Here is a 25,114-nt window from a genome sequence, read left to right on the forward strand (position 1 = left end):
AGTCTGTTGCATCTTTTGTGCCATTCATTCTGTTGCTGATTAATTCACCATGAATGATTAATGTGCTGTTGTTGTTTTTGGAGGGTGGGGGGGTTATCATTATTACACTTTTTAAACTGGTGCCAGACAATTTCATTATATGCTTCAACGGGGATCAGCTTTATTAACAATTTTTCTGTTGGTGGTGATGATACTGTTGTTTTTTTGTTGTGTGTGCATGTAGGATTATCAGATAATTATGGAAGACCCACAACACACACACACACACACAGAGGCGCGCACGCAGAGTTTGTCAACGGCAAACATCAAACAACTTAGCAAGTAATTAGTAAACAAATAAAATGAATAAAAACATCCACACCTCACTCTCTGCACAAATACTCTCTCCCCATCTCCACATACACTACATTCCCTTCAAAAGGAGACAAAAAACAAGTATTTTTCAATGTAATAATAATAATGACAAGAACTGAGAAGAATAATTTCAAGAATTAAAAAACAAGATATAATAACCATCAGAATCATCATCATCATAATCTTAATAATAATAATTGCCTGCACCAGGTCAGGTATGGAATGAGACAGGGAAAGAGACCGAACCAGAAAAAGGACAGGAACAAACATTATTTCTGCAAAAGACAATAAAACCAAAAACGCAACACAAACACTAAGAGAGAGAGAGAGCAGTCTCCTTTCAATGGATACAGAAAAATGAGAAATTCATTCACGAGAGAAAAAAAAGAAGAAAAAAAAAAGAAAAAACATATATCTCTTTCCACAACATAATTAGCCGAGGAAAGGCAAGACTCTTGTAATCTGCAAACCAGGAGGGTTGTGGTGTGGGTGGTATCATTCACTTGGAAACGGCCATTGCAAGCAAACTCCATGGGTTCTTATCAAGTCATCCCCAACCCTGTACCCCCCACCCCTCGCTCTTCTGTACATGTATCACTCCCTTCTGGAGGATACGGAGAAAGAAAAAAACCACTCATGACTGGAAACACCCTGCCAGAGGAGGAATTCAGCATACACTTTTCACCTATCATATGATTCGGTCTGTCCCACAGGATCCCTCCCTACACACCCCTACTCCCATCTCACACTGCCCTGCCCCCCCCCCCCCCCTCCTCTCCAACTCCCCCAGCAACTTACATCCATCCTTTGTCATGAATCTCCCAATACAGGATTAGGAGACTGATGCACAATTAGCACTGACATCAGGTAGGCCTTATCTGACATGACTGTCCTTTTCTTGAACATAGGCTGTAATAAGATACATGTATGTTACCTGATGGGATTATGAAAAACAATAAATAAATAAATAAATAAAAATAAGGCCAAGCCTTATGGTGTCTGATGGTGAGTGGACAATTTGGTCAGGTATTTTCTTTGCCTCGGTTGATGAATATTTGTTTTAAAAATCTGGATCTCACTTTAACAGGACCGGATTTTATGTACACGTCTCTTCCACACATACAAACCCATCCATAAACTCACATACTATGTACATTCTATTATTTAAGAGAACAATCAATTCAACCTCAAATCTTAATGGAAATTGTGGGTTTTTCTCAGATCTGTCACACAACCGCTTCAGGAAAGTGGATACTTCTCCATGTCATTCCACATGTTGGTACAAGCCTGTGCATGTGTTTGTGCTTTGTGCACAGTGTGTGTGTGAGAGAGAGTGAGAGAGAGAGTACATGAGTGTGTGTATGTGTGTGTGTGTGTGTGTGTGTGTGTATGTGTGTGTGTGTACTTGCGACAGTGTGTGTGTGTGTGTGTGTGTGTGTGTCTGTGTCTGTGTGTGTATTTGTGTGAGTGTATACATGCATACATATGTGTGTGTAAAGCCCTATGGCCTTCATGGCTGATATGGCAGCAGGCCGAAAGTATACAAACAAAATGCTGTTTGAATGCATATTCACACCTGTGGCCCACACGGCTGACTGAGCAGCAAGCTATAGCTGTAAGCAAGGTACTGTTTGAAACTGTATTTACACCTTTGGCCTTCATGGTTGACTAAGCAGCAGGCAGTAAGTATAAACAAGATGCTGTTTGAATGCATTTTTCACCTGAACAGAGTACTATGTATACCATGATGTTGTATGTGTATGATGCAACAACAATTTTGTATTGGAATGCACTGTACTGAATGATACAGGAAATGAATGAGTGCCCCCAATGGCAGCTGTCAGTCAGCTCTACGCAGGTACACAGAAAATGATTCAGTGTTTGCAAAGCGCTTAGAGCTTGAGCTCTGACCGAGGATAGGTGCTGTATAAGTATCCATTATTTGTATTTGTATTTGTAATTTTATCACAACAGATTTCTCTGTGTGAAATTCGGGCTGCTCTCCCCAGGGAGAGTGCGTCGCTATACTACAGTGCCACCCATTTTTTTGTATTTTTTCCTGCGTGCACTTTTATTTGTTTTTCCTATCAAAGTGGATTTTTCTACAGAATTTTGCCAGGAACAACCCTTTTGTCGCCACCAGTTCTTTTATGTGCACTAAGTGCATGCTGCACACGGGACCTCAGTTTATCGTCTCATCCGAATGACTAGCGTCCAGACCACCACTCAAGGTCTAGTGGAGGGGGAGAAAATATCAGCGGCTGAGCCGTGATTTGAACCAGCGCAGATTCTCTTGCTTCCTAAGCAGACGCGTTACCTCCAGGCCATCAATCCACCTGTTCATCATCATCATTGCATTGCACTGTGTTGTTTTGTTTTGTTTTGTATTATTTATATTTTCTTCTTCTTCTCCCTCAACTCTGTGAAGAGTCATTGGGGTGCTGCACAGAACTGTTCACCAGATTCCTCCATGTCTGTCAGCTGCGTGTCAAAGTCTGAATCTTTGCAAATGGTTTTCCTGTCCATTCTGCAATGCTGCAAAGTCCATCATTTTTTCACTCTCCCTAATCAGTTCCTTGAGGATAGTTTTAGCAAGACCAGTGGATCTTGTAACATGGCCATACCAGCATAGCTTTCTTTTCTTAACTGTTGCCATGGATTCTTTTACAGTGCAAAGTGCAGGATACATACGGGTTTATCATCTTATTTGAATTAAAAACATCTATGATCACCATTTAAGGTTAGTGGAGTGGGTGAAAATACTGTTGAGTGTGGGATTCAATTTCGTGTGCTCAAATTCTCTAGCTTCCAAGGGAGATGCGTTACCACAAGGCCGTCACTCCACAGCTGACCAAACAGTATCTTGCCAATTCATACACTTGCATGCAAATATGTGCATAGTACACACTAACACATGCATGGAAACCATTACACAATTAAAAAAGCATACACACCAACACACAAACAAAAGTACACATACAAACACAAATTTATACATGCACAGACACAGACACAGACACACACCTAACCCTTCTCCCAACTGATTACCGAACTACACTCCCTACCAGAAGCATCTGACAAAATTACTACTAAAGTACTATCAGAAGTGTCTCAACTTTAGAAGTGGCGGGAGTGGAGAGGATAGGGGAGACAAAGTATTGGGTGTTAAGCTGTCAAAGCATTTCATAACCTCTCTTTAACACAATGACCCAGGTTCTGACACACAACAGACCTAGAGTCTGGTGAACAGTTCTGTATGATGTCACAATGACTCTTCACAGAGTTGATGGAGGAGAAGGAAAAGAGAAGAACACATGGAACTATTGGGAGAGGAAAAAGCCTTCAGGCGATTCAGTCCACAGCTGCCCAGTGTCTTGTCAAAATGTTTGGAGGAGACACTGTGTTGGTGTTCATTCATTTATCAAAGCCTTATGTCATTACCTCTCTGTAACACACAGAAGAGGACCTTCACAGGGTTTTCTGAAATAAACTTTGTCTTGGGTTTGCAGGGTTGGTCACACCATACCACATTCATTCAATTCTAAGTATTCCAATTTCCACAAATACGTCTGTTCCAAGAAAAGCTGCATAAATCTGCTTTTGTTTCTAAATGTTCTTTCCTGAAGCAGTAAACACAAATAGTTGAACAACAGTTATTGTTTATTCCACCAGGATGCACATCTAATCTTTCATCCATCAAATATGGCAGCACAATATGAGTGACGATCGCTGCTGCAGAAGTAGGGCACTTGAAATGGTAAATGGGAGCATTCAGTGGTGAACAGTGGAACCTGTGCATCAGTGTGACTGTGTTCTTTTCCACGAATGGCACTTGTTCAGTCATAACTTTAATAGTCTACAGTTTCACTTTTTTTTCTTTTTTTCTTTTTCTTTTTTTGGTTTGTTTGTTTTTGTTTAACAAGGATCTATAGCAATCAGTAATATAAGTTATCCATTAATAGGGTACTGTGAGTACATGAAATGGTAACTGGTAGCATTTAATCGTGAACATTGTAACCTGTGTGTAAATGTTACTATGTTCCTTTCCCTGAATGGCACTCTTTAAGTCTTAGCTCATAGTCTACAGTCTACTGTGTCATATTTCTTTTTCCTTTTTTTTTGTTTGTTTTGTTTTTACAACTATATACAAGGAACTGTAGTATTCAGTAATATAAAGTATCCATAAATAGTATACTGTGATCTTTTCAAATATAACAAGAGAGGCAAGGCCTTCAAGACTCACTTGTGATACACTGAAAAAAAAAATCCAAGCTTTTTATGTATTGTGTATAATTTCAAAATGTAATGTTTAAGATGAGAAAGATCAGTTTAAAGTGAATTAAGTCCCCTGGCATTAATTACAGAGTAATTTCCCTTTTTTACTATCTGCACCAAAACGTTTTCAAAATAAATAAAACTTCCATGCTTAGCAAACGAAGTTCCTGTTTGAACAAAAAATGATAATAATGACTGCTCTTGTTGTTGGGTCAGAATATCAGATCAAAGTGCCAAGTTTAGAGAATACAAAAAATATAAATAGCAGTAAATGCAGTTTGCATATAATTAGGCTTCATTTTTTATTTTTTTTGTGCCCATCCCAGAGGTGCAATATTGCTTTAAACAAGATGACTGGAAAGAACTGAATTTCTCCTATTTTTATGCTTAATTTGGTGTCAACTGACAAAGTATTTGCAGAGAAAATGTCAATGTTAAAGTTCACCACGAACACACACACACACACACACACACACAGACAACCGAACACCGGGTTAAAGCATAGACTCATTTTGTTTACGCAAGTGAGTCAAAAACAAACGTTTTTTAAAGTATTAACTTACAGATACAGCAATTTTTCAGGCTGAACTCCCGGCTATATGACAAATGAATCCAACCAGTTGAACATATCCTTTTTTTAAGTTTTTCAAATCCCAGTTGTCATTAATTTATGAGGATCTACTAATTGTTTTTCGTTCATTCATTTAATATTTTTTCTAATATTTAAAAGGTGAAAAGGAAGACAGACTGAAAGAAAGAAACATAATTTCTGGACTAACCAAAATTAACAAGATGGTTAAACTACATGAATGATGTTTTCTTCTTTTTTTTCTCATCGGTCAGCTCTGTGTGTGTGTGTGTGTATGGTGTGTGTGCACTGTGGTGTTGAATCATTTTGTGTATGAATGCATGTGCTACTTCATGCCCATGAGTACAAGCAATCAACTATTAAGACCGCAAAAGCATTTTACTGTGTCCCCTAAAATATGAATAATTTCAATAAGAATCAAATATTCATTCAGCATCAGATCTGTTTAGCTTTGAACAAGGTAGAAAACAATGTGATTTTGGTGAATTCAAGCAATATACAATACAGTACAATACACAGAACAGAGGAGAACCAACCAGATCCAATTAGACTTGTAGAACTTTATTAAACAGAAAAACCTATGAATGGTGTAAACCTGAAAGCTGGTTATCAATACTGACAACAGAGAGATACCTCCGACATTTACAAACAATAGAAATCTTTGACTAAAACTACAGTAAAAGTAATAAATCTACACCAGATTTACACATCAATATCATTACACCAGACTTACACACCAATATCATTACCTCAGTGGCCCTACACGAACCAATGAAACATTCATGGGTCCGACCTACTTTTAGTGAAAGCAAGAGGCAGCAATACCCTGGTATTACAGATATGTCCTGTTTACCGGACGGTCATGCACACCTGTTACAAAGACTGAAACAGGCAAGAAGAAGCCACCAGCACACGCTGACCTTGGCAAACGTTCAGCATGACTGAATACAACATGGGTGGCAATCCCTTTTCTCCGCATTTAGATGAAACCAAATCAGAGTATTTTTCCAGTTTTCTCCGACACTGTCTATCCTTCTGCTACTTTGTTCTTAGCTTATTAGTTACAAATGTGTCATATTATATATATATATATATATATATAAAAAACATGTGGCTTGGGAAAGTTTTTATTCCATCTTCCTAATGTGAAATTCCATTCATATTTTGGGATTCATGACTGAGTTACTGGAAATAGCATGAATGGGGACAAAATTGTGAAAAATTGTTATTTAAAAAGCCCTCACAATTTAACAAATTCAGTTTTATCTTCCCACATTCAAATAATATGGAATCTCTATCTCCCTCCTCCTCTCTATGTATATATAATTCACAGCCAAAAAGATTACACCCACTTAATAAATAACAAGATATCTGCCACAAACACACTTAAAAATTTGAAAAAAAGTTTATGACAGGGTTAGGCTAACTTTTTCAATGTGTACATCTTCAGTCGCAGTCTTATCAACACTGGTCCTGATGATGCCAGTTAATTTGGAAAATTTTTAATTCATCTTTTTTTTTTCTTTCTTTCTTTACTTTTTTTCCTTTCTTTCTTTGTTATTGTTTTTGATATCTTGTACGTTTTTTTGTTTTTTTTAGGAGGAAAGTGGGGAGGGAGAGCATTTCTGTATGCTCTCTTTGAAACACACACACACACACACAAAGAATTTCATGACAAATATGATTATTTCAATTCGAAGATACAGGAGGTTGACCATTTTCCCCCCTACTCACCAAAGAATCCTACATGCCCTGCTCTGTCTGAACATTAGCTATCTTTCCACAACTTTTCATTTTCTACGCTTCTTGGACACCCAAAGTTTTTGGATAGTGCGCACAGACATACCTAATGACACGCACAACAGCCAAGTAGCTAAAGCACTGGACTTTCAATAACAGGGTCTGGGGTTTGAATCCCGACTGCAGAGCATGGTGGATTTAAAGGTGGATATTTTTTTATGTCTCCCATGTGAACTATATATAACAGATGTGCTTACCTGTTAGTGCCTGTTCCATTTTCATGTCTACGCAGGCAAAAAATAAAATATGCAAATCAAAGATCCCGAGATCTATATTCTAAGTCAGCCTTTGGTGGGTCTTGGAAACAAGAACACAACAAGCTTGCACATCCCTAAAATGAAAGTATGGTTGCCTTCTTGGTTGGGTAAAAATGGTTATACATAGACTGAATGGAGTATGGTTGCCTTCTTGGTGGGGTAAAAATGATCATGAATACATACTGTACATAATGGGTTATGGTTGCCTACATAGTAAGGTAAAAACGGTCCGGCGTCATACATGTACTCAACACCCACTGGTGAATGCGAGAGCTGCAGCCCTGACATGCAAAAAACAAAACAACAAACAACAACAAAACAGACGAAGGCAACCTACCTGACCAACTGTGTTGCTTCATAATCTCCTGGATCTTGAGGGAGCTGATGCTGAGACGCATGATGGAGGCCTTATCCAGCTGGGAGATGACGGATGGGGGCATGGGCAGGCAGTTGGCCAGCTCATAGAACACCTCCGACTCCTTGCCACGCCGGTGACGGGCAGCATCACGGGACTTCTCTTTACGTTTCTCCGAGTTTCTGTGCACAGACACACACACGCAGGTGTGTCATGATGATGATGTTCAGTACAGTTCAGTTACTCAAGGAGGCATCACTGCATTTGGACAAAACCATGTACACTCACTACATCTGCTAAGCAGATGCCTGACCTAGCAGCATAACCCAACATGCTCACTCAGGCCTTGAGAGGGAAAAAAAAGCATAAACAAATAAATATGATTATGATGATGATGATGGCAGGCAATATCATTCACAGGCAAGTTGGGATCGATGCTTAATTTTGTGAGTTTCAGTTTTAGATACATAGTATAATTAATAGATCTGTTATGGTTCAGTGACAGGTTCAAAAGGAATCTGGAAACAATACAGGACTGAATCAGTGTGTGTGTGTGTGTGTGTGAATGGATGGTTCGTCAAAGCAAAATGAGAGACTGATGTAAATTCACAGTCTCTGTCATTCAGTGGTTCAAAGTAACTTAAAATTGACAAACAAATCTGGAAACAAAACAGACCGGAAGACAAAGTTCTCAACTCCCCAAGGACAGGAGAGCGGTTTTCAAGTCCATCATCAAGCAAGTGACAAAACAGACAGCAACAGTGAGAAGGCCAATACAGACCCCATCATTATGACATTCTACATGTCAACTTGATCAAGATGGACACCTACTTAATACAAAACATGGGTCAGGCTAAGATGGTGCTGTTATCTTCTGAAGTACGGAAAGAAGATACAGGACATCTTCAGCTCAGGTTGGAGGAAGGAGAAAGCTGGGATCTGACCTCCCCATGTTCTTCTCTTCACTGTCACTTGTACTGGTCAGTGTTCAAGGTCCACACCTCTTCACTCCTTATTTCCAGGTCAAAATATGTCAACAACCCATCAAGTGGAGTCAGTGAACTTCTCTCTGTCTCTTGCTTCCTGCATTACATACCCGTAGTCTGGCTTAGAATGCTGTAAAGCTTTGCTAGTTTGGTAACTCATTTGTAAGCATACTGATAAAAACTTTTGTTTTGTTTTTTTAATAAATTCTATTATATATATATATATATATATATATATATATATATATATATATATATATATATATATATATATAATCCCAAACTGATTTAAATTACAGGTGTAGCTAGTTGCACAAATGAACTGAGCTGGCAGTGATTTTTTTAAGTTGCTTTCAATAATTTTTTGTCATGAACTGACACGATACAAATTTGAATTGTCACTCCATACACTACACTACGCTCTGCTTCTTCAGTACAGTCGTGTGTGCTCTCTCTCCTGGCAATGAAAACAACTTTTGCTCACTTTATTCCATATCCTCTTCCACTAGTTCCAGTCTCACAACAAACATGCATGTCTTGTCACTGGGATTTATCTCGCCCAAATTAAAATTTATGGACATTCATAGACCAGAGAAGTTGCCTGTCACATTTACCACCATTTTTTCTTCTTTTTTTTTCTTTTTTTTTTTAACCAGGTTAAGGGAAACAAGGTCAGTAGGTTATTTCCTTGACTCTCGCACTCTCCCTGTCTTCACAAAATATTATCATCATCAGTGATATCAATAGCTGAAATCAGAAACTGGACCAGAATGCATAGATATATGCTTCCTTGTTTCTCTCCTATTTCTCTCTCTCAGCCAATCAGATCAATGCTAAGCATGTCATCTTCATTTTCTTTTACAGTTCCCAAGAAGTGGAAAACGACTGCAATAGCTTGAATCAGGAAGTGTGTGTGTGTGTGTGTGTGTGTGTGTGTGTGTGTGTGTGTGTGCGCGCGCGCGCGTGCATGCACGTGCATGCGAGAGCATGTGTGTGTGTGTGTATGTGTGTGTGTGTGCACTTGCACATCCACATGTAACTTGTAAGCATACATCTGTGTGTTTTCAGAAATTAATCAGTTTTGATCTTGGTTCAACATCAGAAGTTAATGGAAACTGTTTCCGTTTATACACTTTGTGCCTATTTCTCAAAAATGAGTTGGACCAAATTTGATGACAACAAATGAAACACTCAAACAGTACCAAGAAAAGCAATTAGAAACTCAGATCTTTCACTTAGTTTCAAAAGGTGAAAAAAAAGATGTATTTCCTTGCTCTGCCCGCTTGTTCCAAAGATTTGTTTGAAGTGCACATACTTGGACTATGGATCTGGAATGTTCTAGAAAATAATTCAAAACTGACCTGTGACCAGAAATGCAGGGCAATATCCACAATTTTTCCTCTGAGATGGAATGAGTAGTGTTCACAAGAAAGCGTGGAAATGTGGATATTCCCAAATGCAGGACTGATCTGACCTTGTTTTAATTAAGTGAACACACAACCTGATTGCTGTTTATGGCCACCACATTAATGAAGTTGCACCAGCCTTTCATCTAAATGTCTGGAACTACACAAATCTTGGCAGTCGTCTGGTAGATGGAAGCTATTTTTTCATATAAATGCTTTCCTAGAATGATATCCCCATCAGCTATATTACCTGAGGTGGGTGTTAAACTCCACAATACATTTTTTTCTATCTTTAACACAAGACTGAATAAATGACACTGAACAGTTCTGAAAATGCTGGTTGTGTCTTGCGTAAACAGAGAAAGGACAAAACTCTCCCTTCGCTGTCTTTAAAAAAACCTTATGTCTGTGTTGTTGTTTTTTTGTGTGTGGTTTTGTTGTTGTTGTTGTTGTTTTTTGTTTCTTTTTTGTTTGGGTTTTTTTTGTTTGTCTTTTATTCATCTTTCATCACCTGAATCCACCCAAGCGATGACACAAAGTAACACAATGGCTTCGCTGAAACATGATCTGAAAAGAAATTAAACAGAACATGGCATAAAAACCGAAATTCAACGCCAAAAGAGAGAGAGAAAAAAAAAGAACAGACGGAAAAAAAGAATAGACGAAAAACATGTTCACTCACTTGTAAGGCATTATTGTAAAGCCCCACTGCTCCTCAAAGAGGAGTGAAAAAAGGTCTTTCAACAGAAGAAAAACAAAAATCCAAACAACCACGACGTCAATCAAACTGCAGAATAACAAAAAGGTATGAGTCTGGCTAGCAAATCAAACACGTGTAAAGGCAGGTGCGCGACCTGCCTGCGACGAACACATCTATGTCCGAGTGGCCAGCTCTGAAGCTCGATGGGGTTGGGGAAGGGAAAGAAGGAAGTGAGGGTATGGGGGGTGGAAGCTCTCCACGAACCCGGGAGACCGTGACCGACCGTGTCAAAGGGCCGCAAAAATCCACGGGGCAGTGGTCCAACACCACTCATCAATCAGTCGTCTTACATCAGCAACGCCTGGCGAGCATATGACCACCAGGCAGCGTGCATATGAACCCTCTGCTTCATTAGCAGGAATCAGTCGTCTTCGACGTCACAGTGTTCTTCTTTTTCCATGGAAACAGCGGTCACCTGCTGAGCGGGCAGAAGCTATGCTGACCGCAGTGCACAGTCTAGTCTGCGTGCCGCTGCCGACCCCTTCAGCCAGTCCAACAAACAATCAATAACGAAGCAACAAAACAACCAGCTGATGCTTTTGCTGGGAAAGACAGAACTTGGCTCAAGCTCAGAGTCCTTTTTATCCAACGGTAAACAACAGGTAGTGTGGTTTCTACAACTCGTAACACACAAAAACACGCGCGTTATGGAGAACTTCTGTCTCTCTCTCCCTTTATCTTTTGTTTGGCCACGGGGATAGAACTGGCTCACCCAAATTGAGTAACCTTAAACTCCCGGTGTTGTTCTGGCAGGCTAAGTGCCCGTGGCCAATGACAGTTGGTCATGCTCGGCTGCCTTCGTTTCACACAGGTACGAACCAGTTCCCGATTTCAACTCGGCTTGTGTGTGCCAGTTACAAGACAACACCAGGAACGGGGGTGGGGAGGAAATGGGGGAGAGAGGGAGAAGAAAGCTCGGGGTAAAAAAAACAACATGTTGTTTGCGTTGTGTCACAGCTGTTGGATACGGGTCAAGGTCCGTAGCGTACGTGTGTATGCGAGTGTGCGCGTTCATTACACACACACATACACACTGACACAGCATAGAGAGGTCACACACACACACACACACACACACACAGACAGAGGGACAGAGAGGGAGAGAGAGAGAGAGAGAGAGAGCACAGGGTTTGAGAGAGAGAGAGAGCACAGGGTTAGACACACACAGAAACACACACACACACACACACACACACACACACACACACACACACACATGGGTAGATATCAAATTATCAAATTAAACAGGAAAAGAAGCTTTTCATACTTTCAGCCAAAACACCCACTGACACACAAAAGGTCAACATATTTCCAATGTCTCAGACAGGTGTGTGTGTGTGTGTGTGTGTGTGTGTGTGTGTGTGTGTGTGTCTGTCTGTCTGTCTGTCTGTCTGTGAGCAGATGTAATGTATCCAATGTGGATAAATCCACATGTTTATCACCTCTGTGTGTGTGTGTGTGTGTGTGTGTGTGCCCACCCCCCCACCCCCCAGAGTGTCGGGAAAAGTGACTGGGAAAAAAAATTCTGGCTAAGATGAGAAGTCAGAGAACTGATGGAGTTTGACAGGAAACCAGGCCCTAATGAAGTGCACAGACATGGGCAATGACTAAAAGGGAAGAAAAAGGGAGGAGGGTGGAGGTTTTTAAGCCCAGAAAAGCTACCCATTTGCCTTAAGTGTTATTTCCAATGCTGGCTGGATGGTTGTTAGTTTCCTGTTTATATGGGTTGAGTGTGTGGTAGGAGGGAGGGAGGAGGGGACACAGTGAAGGAGGAAAGGGGGTGTCCATGCTTGTTTTGTTTGTTGTTGCAGTAATATTGAATCCAGTGTCAAGCTGAACGACTTCTAATCTATAAACTCATGAGTGTGTTTGTGTGCATGTATACTTTCGCTTGCAAACATACTTGTGAGTGTGCATTTGTGTGGGTGCCAGAGTATGTGTGTGTGTGTGTGTGCACATTTATTTGCGAGGACATGAACAAAACTTAAATTGTTTCCCCAAGTCGTCGTCTTCTTGGCATTCACAGATTTACACCGTCAGTCCAGCTCCACGTCATTTTCTCCTGCTCTTCATGGCTGCTGCCATAAAGTCTGGTCATACGCGGAGTGTCGAGAGGCCACAATTCTTGTCTTGCCTGTTTGTACAGGGGACATCAGTTCTGGAAAATGTGCTCTGCTCTCTGGTCTTCCTATCCACAGGTACAGGTGAGAGAAGGCACCAGCTGCAGTCTTCAGTGCCTGTGGATGTTCGTCAGCTGTGACTGGCAGACCAAGGACTGTAGAATATTACAGGCTCCTCCATTCAGAAAAACCAAATTTGATGAAGGACCATGTTCTCATTTGTCAGTGGACCAATTGTGAGACCCCACCAACAGCATTTCCCTCTCTTAAAATCATGCTGTTTTATGGTGTTTAGTGATATTCCTAGACATTAACGTGTGTGTATTCCTAGACATTAAGGAGTGTGTGTGTGTGTGTGTGTGTGTGTGTGTGTGTGTGCGCGCGCGCGCGCGGGCATGCACATCTGTGTGTGTATGTGTGTGTGTGTGTTTGGTGTCACTGTGTTTCTGTATTGTATGTCAACATGTGCACCGGCAAACTGAAGACTCTAATAATCTCAACAAATAAAGAATGGTGTCAGATGGCACCGATGACATTTCCCTTTTCTGCACAAAAAGAGACAGGTCAAATTTCTCAGACGCAGTGGTAACCATGGCATCCAAGACAAATATGATCATAAAATCAAATAATCAAATAACAAATTGCCCAAGCACTTGAAGCAGTCACTCTTTCAGTTTCATCTACGGACAGTTTTCTTTTCTTTCTTTTTTATTTCATTTTTAATATTGTCAGCAGAGCTTTACACTCCTGGAGATGAAAGGAATTAATCAAGAACCTTGGATAATTAATACAGATAAAAATGGAATCTTTTGTGTACAGATAACATCTGAAATTTTCCAAAGTTGCAGCTCAAACAAACAAACAAAAATCAACAGAAATCAGACTCACTTGAAATCTGAATGGTGTTCAAAATAACAGCATTAAAACAACATCAAAAAATCACAATTCTTTCGAATACATGTATGCACCAAATCCCAAATTCTTAGGTAGTGTTCATGAATAATAATGTAACATTACTAACAACCATTTCCATTATAAACTCCACTGTTTATCAATGACAAACATGACCACCTTGAGTAACTGGAACCAGACAGAAACTGAGAAAGAAAAGAAATTTTATAACAGCTGCCCAAGTGGATAACAGAAGAGTGACCTGAATCTATTATTACCACTAAACACTGAATGTTAATCAACTCAACCTCTCAAGTGACAGGTGCCTGACATATTTTACAAAGTCAACAACTAATAGAAATGAGTGACCACCTTAACCTGAAATAACAGTAGCCCATTCTAACATATGTTATTCTAGAAGCAAGCAAGCAGCCACTGAAAGTGAGGCAATGCTCTGGAAACATTCATAAATTTTACCAGATTCTGTCATTTCTCCTCCACAGTTTATCTTGCACACAGAGCTTAAATGGAGAGAAAGAGGGAAGAGGAAAAAACAAAAAAAGGAGAAAGGATTTAAGTAACATTTTTCATTCTTAGTGTAGGGATCATGGTTCAAAGTAGCAGTAAATTACGGGCTGGAGTTTTGCTAGTCAGGGTTATTCCACAGGGAGCACTTTGCTAGCCGGAGTGGTCTTGCCTAGATACTGCAAAATAATGATCCCTTCTTTTCTTTTCTTGTTTAATTAGTGCTTTTTTTCCTGCAGATCCTCCAAACAGTGACAGAATAATCAGTATTTGACTGTGGTCACTCTGTGGATGAAAGGAAGGCAGGCCTAGAACTCATGAAACCGTATAAATTTTACAATCCAAACCTGAGAGCTATAGTCAAAGCAAAAATGTAGAAACTAGAATATAGTAGAAAGTAGAATCACTACACAAACATAATACAAACTGTTTTCTTCTCTCTTGAAAGCTGGTGCCCTGTTGTTGCCAAAGCCAGCATTTTCTCTTACAGTGATGAACAGAATGTTGTGCAATAATAGTTCTACCTGGCTGAACCTGCCTGCCTTTTATCCAGTATTGGGGTCAAGGGGATTACCTTTAACTAGAGGCCAGGTCACAGTGATCCCATGTGTATCCTACTTATCTGAGTGTGTGTGTGTGTGTGTGTGTGTGTGTGTGTGTGTGTGTGTGTGTGTGTGTGTGTGTGTGTGTGTGTGTCTGTGACTGAATTTGAATGTGTGTGTGTGTCTTCAATGTGCGTTTGTTTGACTCCATGTGTGTGTGTTTGACTGTGTGTTTGTGCATAAGTGTGTGTATTTAATGTATGTTCAGTTGTTTGACTATGTCAGTGTGTGTGTGTGTGTGTGTGTGTGTGTGTGTGTGTGTGTGTGTGTGTGTGTGTGTTTGAGAGAGAGAGAGAGAGAGAGAGAGAGAGAGTCCAGTCAAGATAATATTTTATGGTGATAAATTGATGAATAAGCAACAACTGCTTTTTTACATTAATGATTAAGCCATCAATGAAAAAGATATATTAAGAAATATATGAGAGCGAGAGAGAGAGAGAGAGAGTGTATGTGTAGGACTCGGTGTGTGCGCACGCGTGAGTGTGTGCGTGCATGTGTGTGTGTGTGTGTGTGTGTGTGTGTGTGTGTGTGTGTGTGTGTGTGTGTGTGTGTGTGTGTGTGTGTGTGTGTGTGTGTGTGTGTGGTGTGTGTCTGTGTCTGTGTGTGACTCTGGGTTGGTCATCAATTTAAAGTATGTTCAATATATATATGTAATTCTAGACCTCCCTCCCAAATTAAAGTGTGCATGCTATACACACACAATGTGTATGAGAATATGCTCAGGAATACTAATTACTACAGATATTTAATAACCTGATCATGAGAAATTGAAATTTAGAACCGACAATGAAATTGGGGGGGGTGGGGGGGAACCAAAGCAAACAATCAATCAAATAACCAATTAAAGTAGATAAAACGAAAAGTGAAATGTGACAATATCTACAGATAATTAAATACTGGACATATGGATTTATTTAAACAAATAATTCATGTTAAGGATGGAGAGTTGGTATTTTTGTAAGAGTTGTTGGAAAATATAGGAATCACCTGTTTTTCCATCTTAACACAAGAAATAATATATTGTAACTTTCTGTGCGCATCAGGCATACAATACTCTTTCTTTATTTCTGAAAGCATCAATTTTCCATCTATACATCATTACATGAAGGTCTTTATTTCTTTTGTGATGTTGAACTGAATGTTTATAATGTGAATGTCAAACTTTGCGTGATGATTTTCATATTCTTAAGGCTATAATTGAACATATCCCAAGTCGTCAACAAGAGTATAACATTTTTAGAGAAGTTGTATGTCATTCACATCTGATGTGTTCTAATTTCTATGCTCCCCTTTTTGCAGATATGTCAAACTTATTGTGATTAAAAGAACAATGAGAAGGTATCCAGCAGCAAGTCATCTCAGTATTTCTGATTAAAAGAAAGTGAATAAAGTGGCTTATTTTATTTATATCATAATATCAATATTTTTTGCAATTTCAATAATTCAAGCGCCATGAGTACTATTTTTGAATCAACACACACAAAAAAAGAATCTGCAGTAATACCTGGGAACACCGAAAACTGAAAAGCTTACTGGGCAATTCCAGGGCCATCAGAATTTCAAACAGTTCAGCAGCAAAAACTTATTTATTAGATCCAAGGTGGAATGATTTCTCTATCTTTAAGTCTGGTATTATTTAAGCTGAGTTGCTTTATTTTTAGTTAATGAGCCATCTGTATATATAATACTTTGACTCAGGCGTGTGCGTGTGTGTGTGCATGTGTGCATACATCATTACATGTGTGTACCAATGCCCTGCAAATGGAGTGGTGTGTACATGTACACAAGTGTATTTCTGTGAGACTTATTGATTTATTAATCATTTCACATTTGTTTGTTTTTTAATCACATACATGAACTATACTGTTTGTTTATAATTTATTGATTTGTTGGTTTGAGCACTTACCTGTTAAGATATGTTTATTCATTTGATATTTTTTGTGTGTAGGTTTCAAGCTCTTGTTTAATCAACACCATAAACAAAGCAAGAGAGGGGGTGAGTGGGGGAGTGGGGGGTGGGGAGAGAGACATTCATTTAAATAGTTTCACACACACACACACACACACACACACATATTCACAAGCCACCACATAAACACTACACAACCACTCTGTCTCACATGTATGTTACACACATATTACATATCCACACTTCAGTGTGCTTCACTTTCAGAATCCAAGGGATTGTTATACAGTACAGATAATAAAAATCTAATATTTTCAATAAAAAAACAACACCCACACATACACTGCTAAGATAAGAGATCCCTTGCCCACTGGTGTACAACAAAGCAGCATAAAATGCACATGTGGCAGGTTCCCTACCCAAATCCAAATCACTCATGAATGCATTTAAACCTCTTGCACAAATTGACCCTTAGGTATTTAATGTTACTTGGTCTTTAGAAGAATTATTACAACACTTGGAAACTTCTAAGGTGTTTAACAAAGACCGATAAATAAGGCAGGAAAGTACTTTCACAGTACATTACTCACACGCATGCATGCACAACCCTGTACACACACACACACACACACACACACACACCTGTTTCAACTTTCATTATGCCATTTGTAGAAAAGTGTTTTGTGTATACCATGTATGTAATATATTAATGAAAAGTTGTTCAAGCCTGCCTCATCATCAACAAAAATAGTTACCTTGAAGAAGGTGCTTCACCCAACTACACCAAGGCTGGGTGGGAGGGTAGTGGGAGTGGAAGACAGAAGCATGGAGATCCTTAGGGAGGATGTGGATAGCGGGGAAGGAGGGTGGGGGATTTCAAATTAAGATTACAACAATGCAAGGCAAATAAGGAAGACGTTTATTATATATGTGACACTCTCAGGGTCTCATTGTCTGTGGTGAGGGTGTGTCTCAGAGTAAAATAATCCCTCTGCTCAGTCATCTCTGCTTTTCATGCAGTACACTCTCTGCTACAAAAAAGGAATGAGCCAAGCTGTTATCGTTCTGCAATGTCCAGAATGTGTGTGTGTGTGTGTGTGTGTGTGTGTGTGTGTGTGTGTGTGTGTGTGTGTGTGTGTGTGTGTGAGAGGAGAGAGAGAGAGAGAGTTAACAAGAATGTGTATAAAGTTGTGCATATCGATGTTATCATCTGTTTTTGTTTGCATACTTCTTGTAAAGTTCTTCTTCAATGATCAAGTCTCACAAAATTCTTACTTCAATGCACAAATTATATGCTTTCTTTTCTTTATTCAAATCTTATGTCTTTTCATGTAAGTTTAAATGATGTCTGTCCATTCTTAGATTACAGGGTAAGCAACTATGCGTATGAACTGTATGAACACACTGTGTGTGTGCATGTGGGATGGGAGGGTGGTGATGAGGTGGGAGTATGGGATTGTGCATGTGGCATGTGTGCATCTGTTTATCTGATGATGTGTGTGGCACTCACGTACATGTAACATGTTTGTTACTGCAGGTGTAAAATTTACATATTTAATGTTAGGACTGACAATGTGACATAAGTTTTCTAGAAATTTTCACCTTTACCCATCTCATGATGTATGATAGTCAGTCATGTCTGATTATGACCATCAGAACAGCAGAGGAGGAAACTGCTGTCTGGACGATCTGGGTTACCCATAGATTAGAATTTGATAACAGTGGAGAGTGTCATGCCCAAGTTACATCCCCACTCTCTCGGCCATGAGGTTTTTAGGACAGTCGGCTTTGGGATGGTTCCCAAAGGCCAACTAGTCCCCAAGACTGCAACGCTAAGTAAGAGCCAGTGCAATATTTCCTCCTGGTTTGAGTGTCATAGATGATACTGATATAGTGATACTGATAGTCCACAAAAAGAGTACTTAAGCTGTAATGATTTCCCATTGCAATGGAGAAACCATTGATAATGCAGCTCTCACTTTGCTGTTGGCCCAACTGTAAACTTATGTCAATCTCTGAATCTGTGATCTCAGAGTAAAATAGCATAAACACACACACACACACACACACTATTATACCATAAGAATATGACTAGCTTAGTAGCTAAATAGTAAATCTTATTTGTCACTGAACTGGCCTGAAATGGAAACAAGAACAGCCACTATACTTAAAAAAAAAAAAAAAAATGAAAGACAGTAATAAAAACTTTCTTTTTCAATTTCATTATTTTTTCCATCCAGAAATGAAGTGCAATCAGAATAACTTCCATTACATCAATCTTCTTCAAGATGATTTTTCTTCAGGTCTGGGGCATAATAATTAATATATATTAATAACTATATGATGCACACACAAAAATTGCTTTAAATTATTGATTTATGATTCATTTTCTTTTTCAGTCAGGTGAGATTCTTCAAACCATAATCAAAGCTGACAGAATCAAATTCATCCCAGGTAATTTGATTTCATTTCTTATGTGCAAGATTTGGAGTGCAGCATAAGACAGGTCTCAAGACAGGCAACACAGTAAACAACAAGTTTCAGCTTTGTCTGCTTTTGACACTGATAGTGACACTGTTTCATGATGTAAGAATTAAGCAAGTTTTTTGGGGGGTTTTCAGCAAAAAATAAATTTGTCAAAAATAATTAATTATATAAATTTACATTCATATTATAATTATATTGAAACAACTAAGTTTTTAGTTGTTGTTGTTTTCCTTTGCTTTGTTTTGTTTTTTTCATTCTTGACTTGTCACTGCTCTAGAACTCTCTTTTTTTAATTTTGTTTTTATAGTTTGTCCATTAAATGTATAATTGGGCTGAATACCTGCAAAACACACACACACACACACACACACACACACACACACACACACACACAAACACACACACACACAAAAATTAAATATTCTTCATCAAACAAATTGAAGATTTGGTGAAAATCTGATATCAGTGCAACAAGGACTGGATCATAGATTAGACAGTGAAAATCACTAACAAAACTACTCAAAGTCAAACTTAAAAGTTTTCATAAGTTTACCAGAACATTGTTGTTACAATACAATGTTAGCTTCTGACAGCCAAACCATGGTCAATGGATGGAAGTGAATAAGCCCCCTCCTCCGATACCCCCAATCCTGAAAACGATTTCTGTCATGTCTTTTAGTTTAAAAATTATAATTATTAAGCATTTATACTCAAAGTGCTTGGTTATAAATATCACATCATAGTTAAGATTTTTGCTCATGCAGTGGCACTAGGATTGCTGATTTTTTAAGCTACATGAATTACAATATCATTTGTATAATTTGTATTTCTATAAATTTCTCTTTTTTGTCACAACAGATGTGAAATTCGGGCTGCTCTCCCCAGGGAGATTGCGTCGCTACACTGAGAGCGCCACCCTTTTTTCTTTTTTTTTCTTCTCTTTTTTTTCTTTTTTTTCTCCTGCATGCAGTTTTGTTTGTTTTTCCAATCGAAGTGGATTTTCTACAGAATTTTGCCAGGAACAACCCTTTTGTTGCCGTGGGTTCTTTTACGTGTGCTAAGTGCATGCTGCACACGAGACCTTGGTTTATCATCTGATCCGAATGACTAGCATCCAGGCCACCACTCAAGGTCTAGTGGAGGGGGAGAAAATATTGGCGACTGAGCCGTGTTTCGAACCAGTGTGCTCAGATTCTCTCGCTTCCTACTCCTTGTCCTAGGCAGACGTGTTACCTCTAGGCCATCACTTCACTCATGGATTCCTTGTCTACTAATTCTGCATCACACAGTATTCTGTGACTAAAATCCGTCTTCATCAGTTCTTAGCTGAAATTTCTGTTATGGACAGTCTACACTCTGAGGCATTTCCTTCATGTCTAAGCATAAAATCTGTGGGTAAAATGCACTTAACATACTTCCTTTCTTTTTTTCAAAACATCTACTTTCTGCTTTGAAACACTTTTAAACCTTGGCTTTAGAGAATTTTTAAGATGCAAATTTTTAACTGATCTCAGTTACACAAATCTGCTGCTTTAATTCAAACTTTTTTTAATCTTGCTGGAATACTTTTTCCTGCCAAGCAATATCACCTCTGACACTTGAGAAAAAAATCAAAATTCAAAATATAAAATTAGAAATTACTTTTAAGTTTGACTTTGAGTAGTTTTGTTAGTGATTTTCACTGTCTAATCTATGATCCAGTCCATGTTGCACTGATATCAGATAAACGTATAACAGATTACAAAAAAACTTGCGTTACACAACCACTGCCTGCATGGACTTAAAGCAAATAGTTGGGATTTATATAATATATGATTACTGAGATCAAATACACAATTCCCGAACTCAGTAATAAATTGTTTTGCCAATCCTGAAGGGATTTTCCATTGAGATTTCCAATCCTGAATTCAGGAGTGTTCCTCAATTGTTTTTGCCTATGAGTATGACCATGTCAATAGCATAAAACGTAGAACAAGATGGCACGATCTCTCTCCCACTCACTCAGTCAAGGGAGTAAATTTGGTCAAGTGCATGACGTCAAACATAAAAGGGTCTATTTTGCCATGAATGCAGGATAGGTAATGTTTGTCAGATTATTTGAAAAAAAATATTCTTACACAGGTTATCAACTGCTCACATTTAAAAAAAATAGAGTATGCAAAAACAAAACAAACAAAAAAGCCTTCCATTTGGATAACATTTTAAAAAAATTACTTGAAATATTAAAAAAAAACTGAAAAATTTGACTTACACAAGTTTACAAATTTCAATGTTTTCTCTTCTTTTTTTTTTTCAAACATTTTCTAATGCACACAATGACACATTCTGAACACTTCAGTTGTCACAGTTATTTTGAATGCTCATCTTCCCTGCAGAGTAGATGTATCATACCTGTGAAATACACAGTGACATAACTACTGTGAAAGAGTAAAAATAAATGGGAGGACCATCTACCCAACCCAACCCAGCTTCCACTTCCAGCCAAGGAAACTAAATTATCCATGCACATAGTTATTAATTCATTAATAGAAGACAGAAATATCTGCACCTTGAAATTAATCATAATAAAACTTTAAAAGTGTTATTCTAATTTTGATACATGCATGTATAGACCTGCTTGAACAGTAAAACAATCACAGTATTCAACCACTTAAAAGTATTTTGTCAGCTCAAGGCCAAATGACCATGAACAACAGTCAGGTTTGTTGCTGTACCTTTTTGGAATTTCCAGCCTTGCCCTGTCATACTCATAGTCATAGCTGCATTCCTATCCCACCACCTCCTAATTAGTCTCTGACAAGAGCAAACAACCACCCTTACCACTCTGACATGTGGTGTTCCCCAAGTTCTGTACTCAAGTTTCTAGATTCTATCCTCTTCAGTCTTTGTCCTCTTTTATAGTTTATACCAATGGCTCCAGTTTCTGTCTTTTTTTTTTGGTCTTTTTTTTTTTTAATATAAATTTCATTGTTCTTACTTCTATTTTCCCCCACCACCTTTATGCATCCAGGAAGTGGATGACACATAAATTGTGTTCCCAGTATTCTCACAGTCTGAAGCACACTCAAGGCAGGAGCCAGGTTTAGGTTAAAAAATTCAACAAATGATTCCGGATGGGTTTATACTTTGAAGTAAATGCACCACTTCCTTGTTAGTTATCAGTCTGTGAAGCAAGACAGTGTAGTGTAATGTGATCTACTGTCCATTCTACACTCTTTTTTTCTGAGCTTTTCTGATGAAAAACACTGTTTATTTCGGGAACTTTCTTCAGCACAGTTGACTTCTAACTTTGTCTACATTTACCAGTTTAACTTGTACAAATCAGGAATTTCTGTTCTCAAGACATGGATGGTGCCAAATAAGCTACTGGGGCACAGCTTATGGTACACTAGACTGAAGTAAAAAGATAATCATTTTGCATGAAAACAAAATATTGTTCAAAGAAATCATTGTTTAAATCAGTCCACAATCACTCTAGTCAAATTAGTTTAAATTTCATTTAATTTGTGTTGTTTTTCTCTTTCAAAAGTCCATGTCCATGTCTCTTCTCTTCTTGTAAGTTACTCTATCCACTAGCTGCTTCTTTCGTATGCTTTTAATAGTTTTATTCTTTGCTTGCCACAGCCCTCAGATTCTGTTTTATCTCCTCCCTCAGTTCACCCTCTGACAATACATGTATACATTCTCTAGCTGATCAATAGATTTTAGAAGAAAAAAAAAATCAACCCTTCAGAACAATTATTATTGTACCACTCTTTCTTTTTATACAGCTCATCTGTTTGGAGCAGACTTCCCCTCAGTCTAACAAACTCCTCTTCTCTACAAATTACATTCTTTTCATTAATCTCAATCTTGTGGTTCTAACTCATTTGCTGAATTACTCGCTTCCTGTCTCATTTCATCTGCAGTCTCCCATTCAGTATTTTAATGCTGTTTCCTTCATTTATTGTTATTACTTTAAATTTTTACCCTGCTTGTGTAAAAATGTGTGCAAATGTGAATGTGCATGCTTGTGTGCACATGTGTGTATACTGTTTATTTTTTGCATTTAAAATGTGGGTGTCTGTTGACTCTAGTCAACATTTTCTGTTAGTTTAAGTTTTCACCACATGTGCATAATAAAAATCATTATCATTATTACCATTAACCAAATGTAGACAGAATCTTACACCTCCCAGACATCAAGTGTGTGACATTTAGTGATTTACAACAGAAGTTATATGCATTTTTAAAAAAAATATACACTGAACTTTGACATACTATACACAAACAAACCTGTGCACACTCAAACACACAAGCACTAATGCAAACCCACACACGCACAGACCAGTGTTCAGTAAGCAGATTATTCAAATACAAGAACAACAATAACAATATAATAATAATAATAATAATAATAACAATAATAATAATAATGAACACTTCCTATTCAGCACTTTTTGTTGAATAAAGCTTTAAGAACTGGACTGAGAAGGGCAGTTTGTTCCATAATATATTGTCCCAATGAATTCTTTTTTTGAATAGTTAAATTTATGAATCATGCATTCTTCAAAACAAAGCAAACAATGCGATGTATGTGATGTGGTCTATGAGTGAGGGTTTGACAGGGCATTAAAGACAGCAAAAAATGTGTATCCTATAATTTTTTTTTAATCAATCTCCTCTACTTCCCCCCCCCCCCCCCCCCATCCCACTCCACACCTTGCCTCCTTTTACCAGCTGACTCTCTGAGCCATTGATGACAGTGTCACACAGTGTAAGCAAACAAACAAACACAAAGAAAGTCTCATTCTATACTGAGAGAGAGAGATGTGCATCAGTGCAGTCCACCTGTTCTAAATGCATCTTAAAATTTAAATGATATCATTCATTCATTGTTCATTTTTTTTTTTTTATATTACTGATAATAGCACACATCACTTTTATGCTTGTATCGATTTGGTAATGAAAATCAAAGGGTTTGCTTTCGAAAACGAGACATAGGTAATACACATGGTACCCCGTGAGCACACTACTATTTCTTCTAACCAGCATGCTTCTTAGTTGGGCTGCCTCCATCAAAACGTGAAGACGAGCCCTTAACGGCAAGTGGCAGAAGCTGAAACCGACAAGTGAAGAACGTAGCCTATTTTGTCATCTATTTTATTCTTTTCACAGTTCTGTTCGATTTATTTCGCCTCACAAACTGGTAGTGTTCTTTGGCCTAACTTTTTCTCTTTTTTTTTTTTTTTTTTTTTGTAAAGTGTGCAATCGCGTCAGCTGATCGCTCGAAAAAACACGATGCTACACATTTTCATGCGCGAAATTATCTGATTCTATTTCCATACTCTGAACAATCTTGCTTACCTTCTTTTGTCCTTCATGGGTGACAGCTGGGTTTGTGGGCTTGAGGGAAATTGTATTACTCCTCGAGAATGTTTGAACGAAAAGTAGGACAAGTGATGCTGAGAAACGTAGAAGCCTGTTCTGTTCAGCGATGTTGGTAAAAACGCAAGCTTTCATGCGCTGCGGCCAGTGACGTCAACTGCGCTGTATGTGTGTCGTTTCCGGTGTCCAATCAGACGCCGTGTTGCAGAAAGTCCGCGAACTCCGTGAGAAACTTGCTCAAATCTGTGAACGTGATTTTTAAAAATTAAAGTTACAAATAGCAATATTTTGTTTAATTATGAGGACTTATGGTATGTGGGGTTTTTCACCAGCTGCAACAGACAAACGTACTGCTTCATGAAATCCAACAAGTTGCGTGCATGACATGCGGTGTCGATCTGTCTGTCTCTGGTTGGTTTCGACCGCTATCTGGG

At 38.5% G+C, this 25,114-nt stretch overlaps 1 protein-coding gene across 2 annotated transcripts in view; it reads right to left on the minus strand.

Annotated features, from left to right (window-relative positions):
• LOC143296486 (hypoxia-inducible factor 1-alpha-like) overlaps positions 1-24,822 on the minus strand; it is a 51,438-nt gene extending 26,616 nt beyond the window's left edge. Inside the window, exons 1-2 of one of the 2 annotated variants that reach the window (XM_076608447.1) lie at positions 24,660-24,822; positions 7,613-7,812 (exon numbers count right to left, since the gene is read on the minus strand). In XM_076608447.1, the coding sequence (XP_076464562.1) occupies positions 7,613-7,812; positions 24,660-24,676 (217 nt within the window). In that variant the 5' untranslated portion in view covers positions 24,677-24,822. Of the gene's footprint in view, positions 1-7,612; positions 7,813-10,704; positions 11,573-24,659 lie in introns of those variants that run through there. The other variant, XM_076608448.1, reaches the window with a different exon arrangement.
• Positions 24,823-25,114: the final 292 nt, after the last annotated feature.

Source organism: Babylonia areolata, chromosome 21 (assembly GCF_041734735.1).
Source record: "Babylonia areolata isolate BAREFJ2019XMU chromosome 21, ASM4173473v1, whole genome shotgun sequence".
In the NCBI taxonomy this organism is placed as follows: Eukaryota; Metazoa; Mollusca; class Gastropoda; order Neogastropoda; family Buccinidae; genus Babylonia; species Babylonia areolata.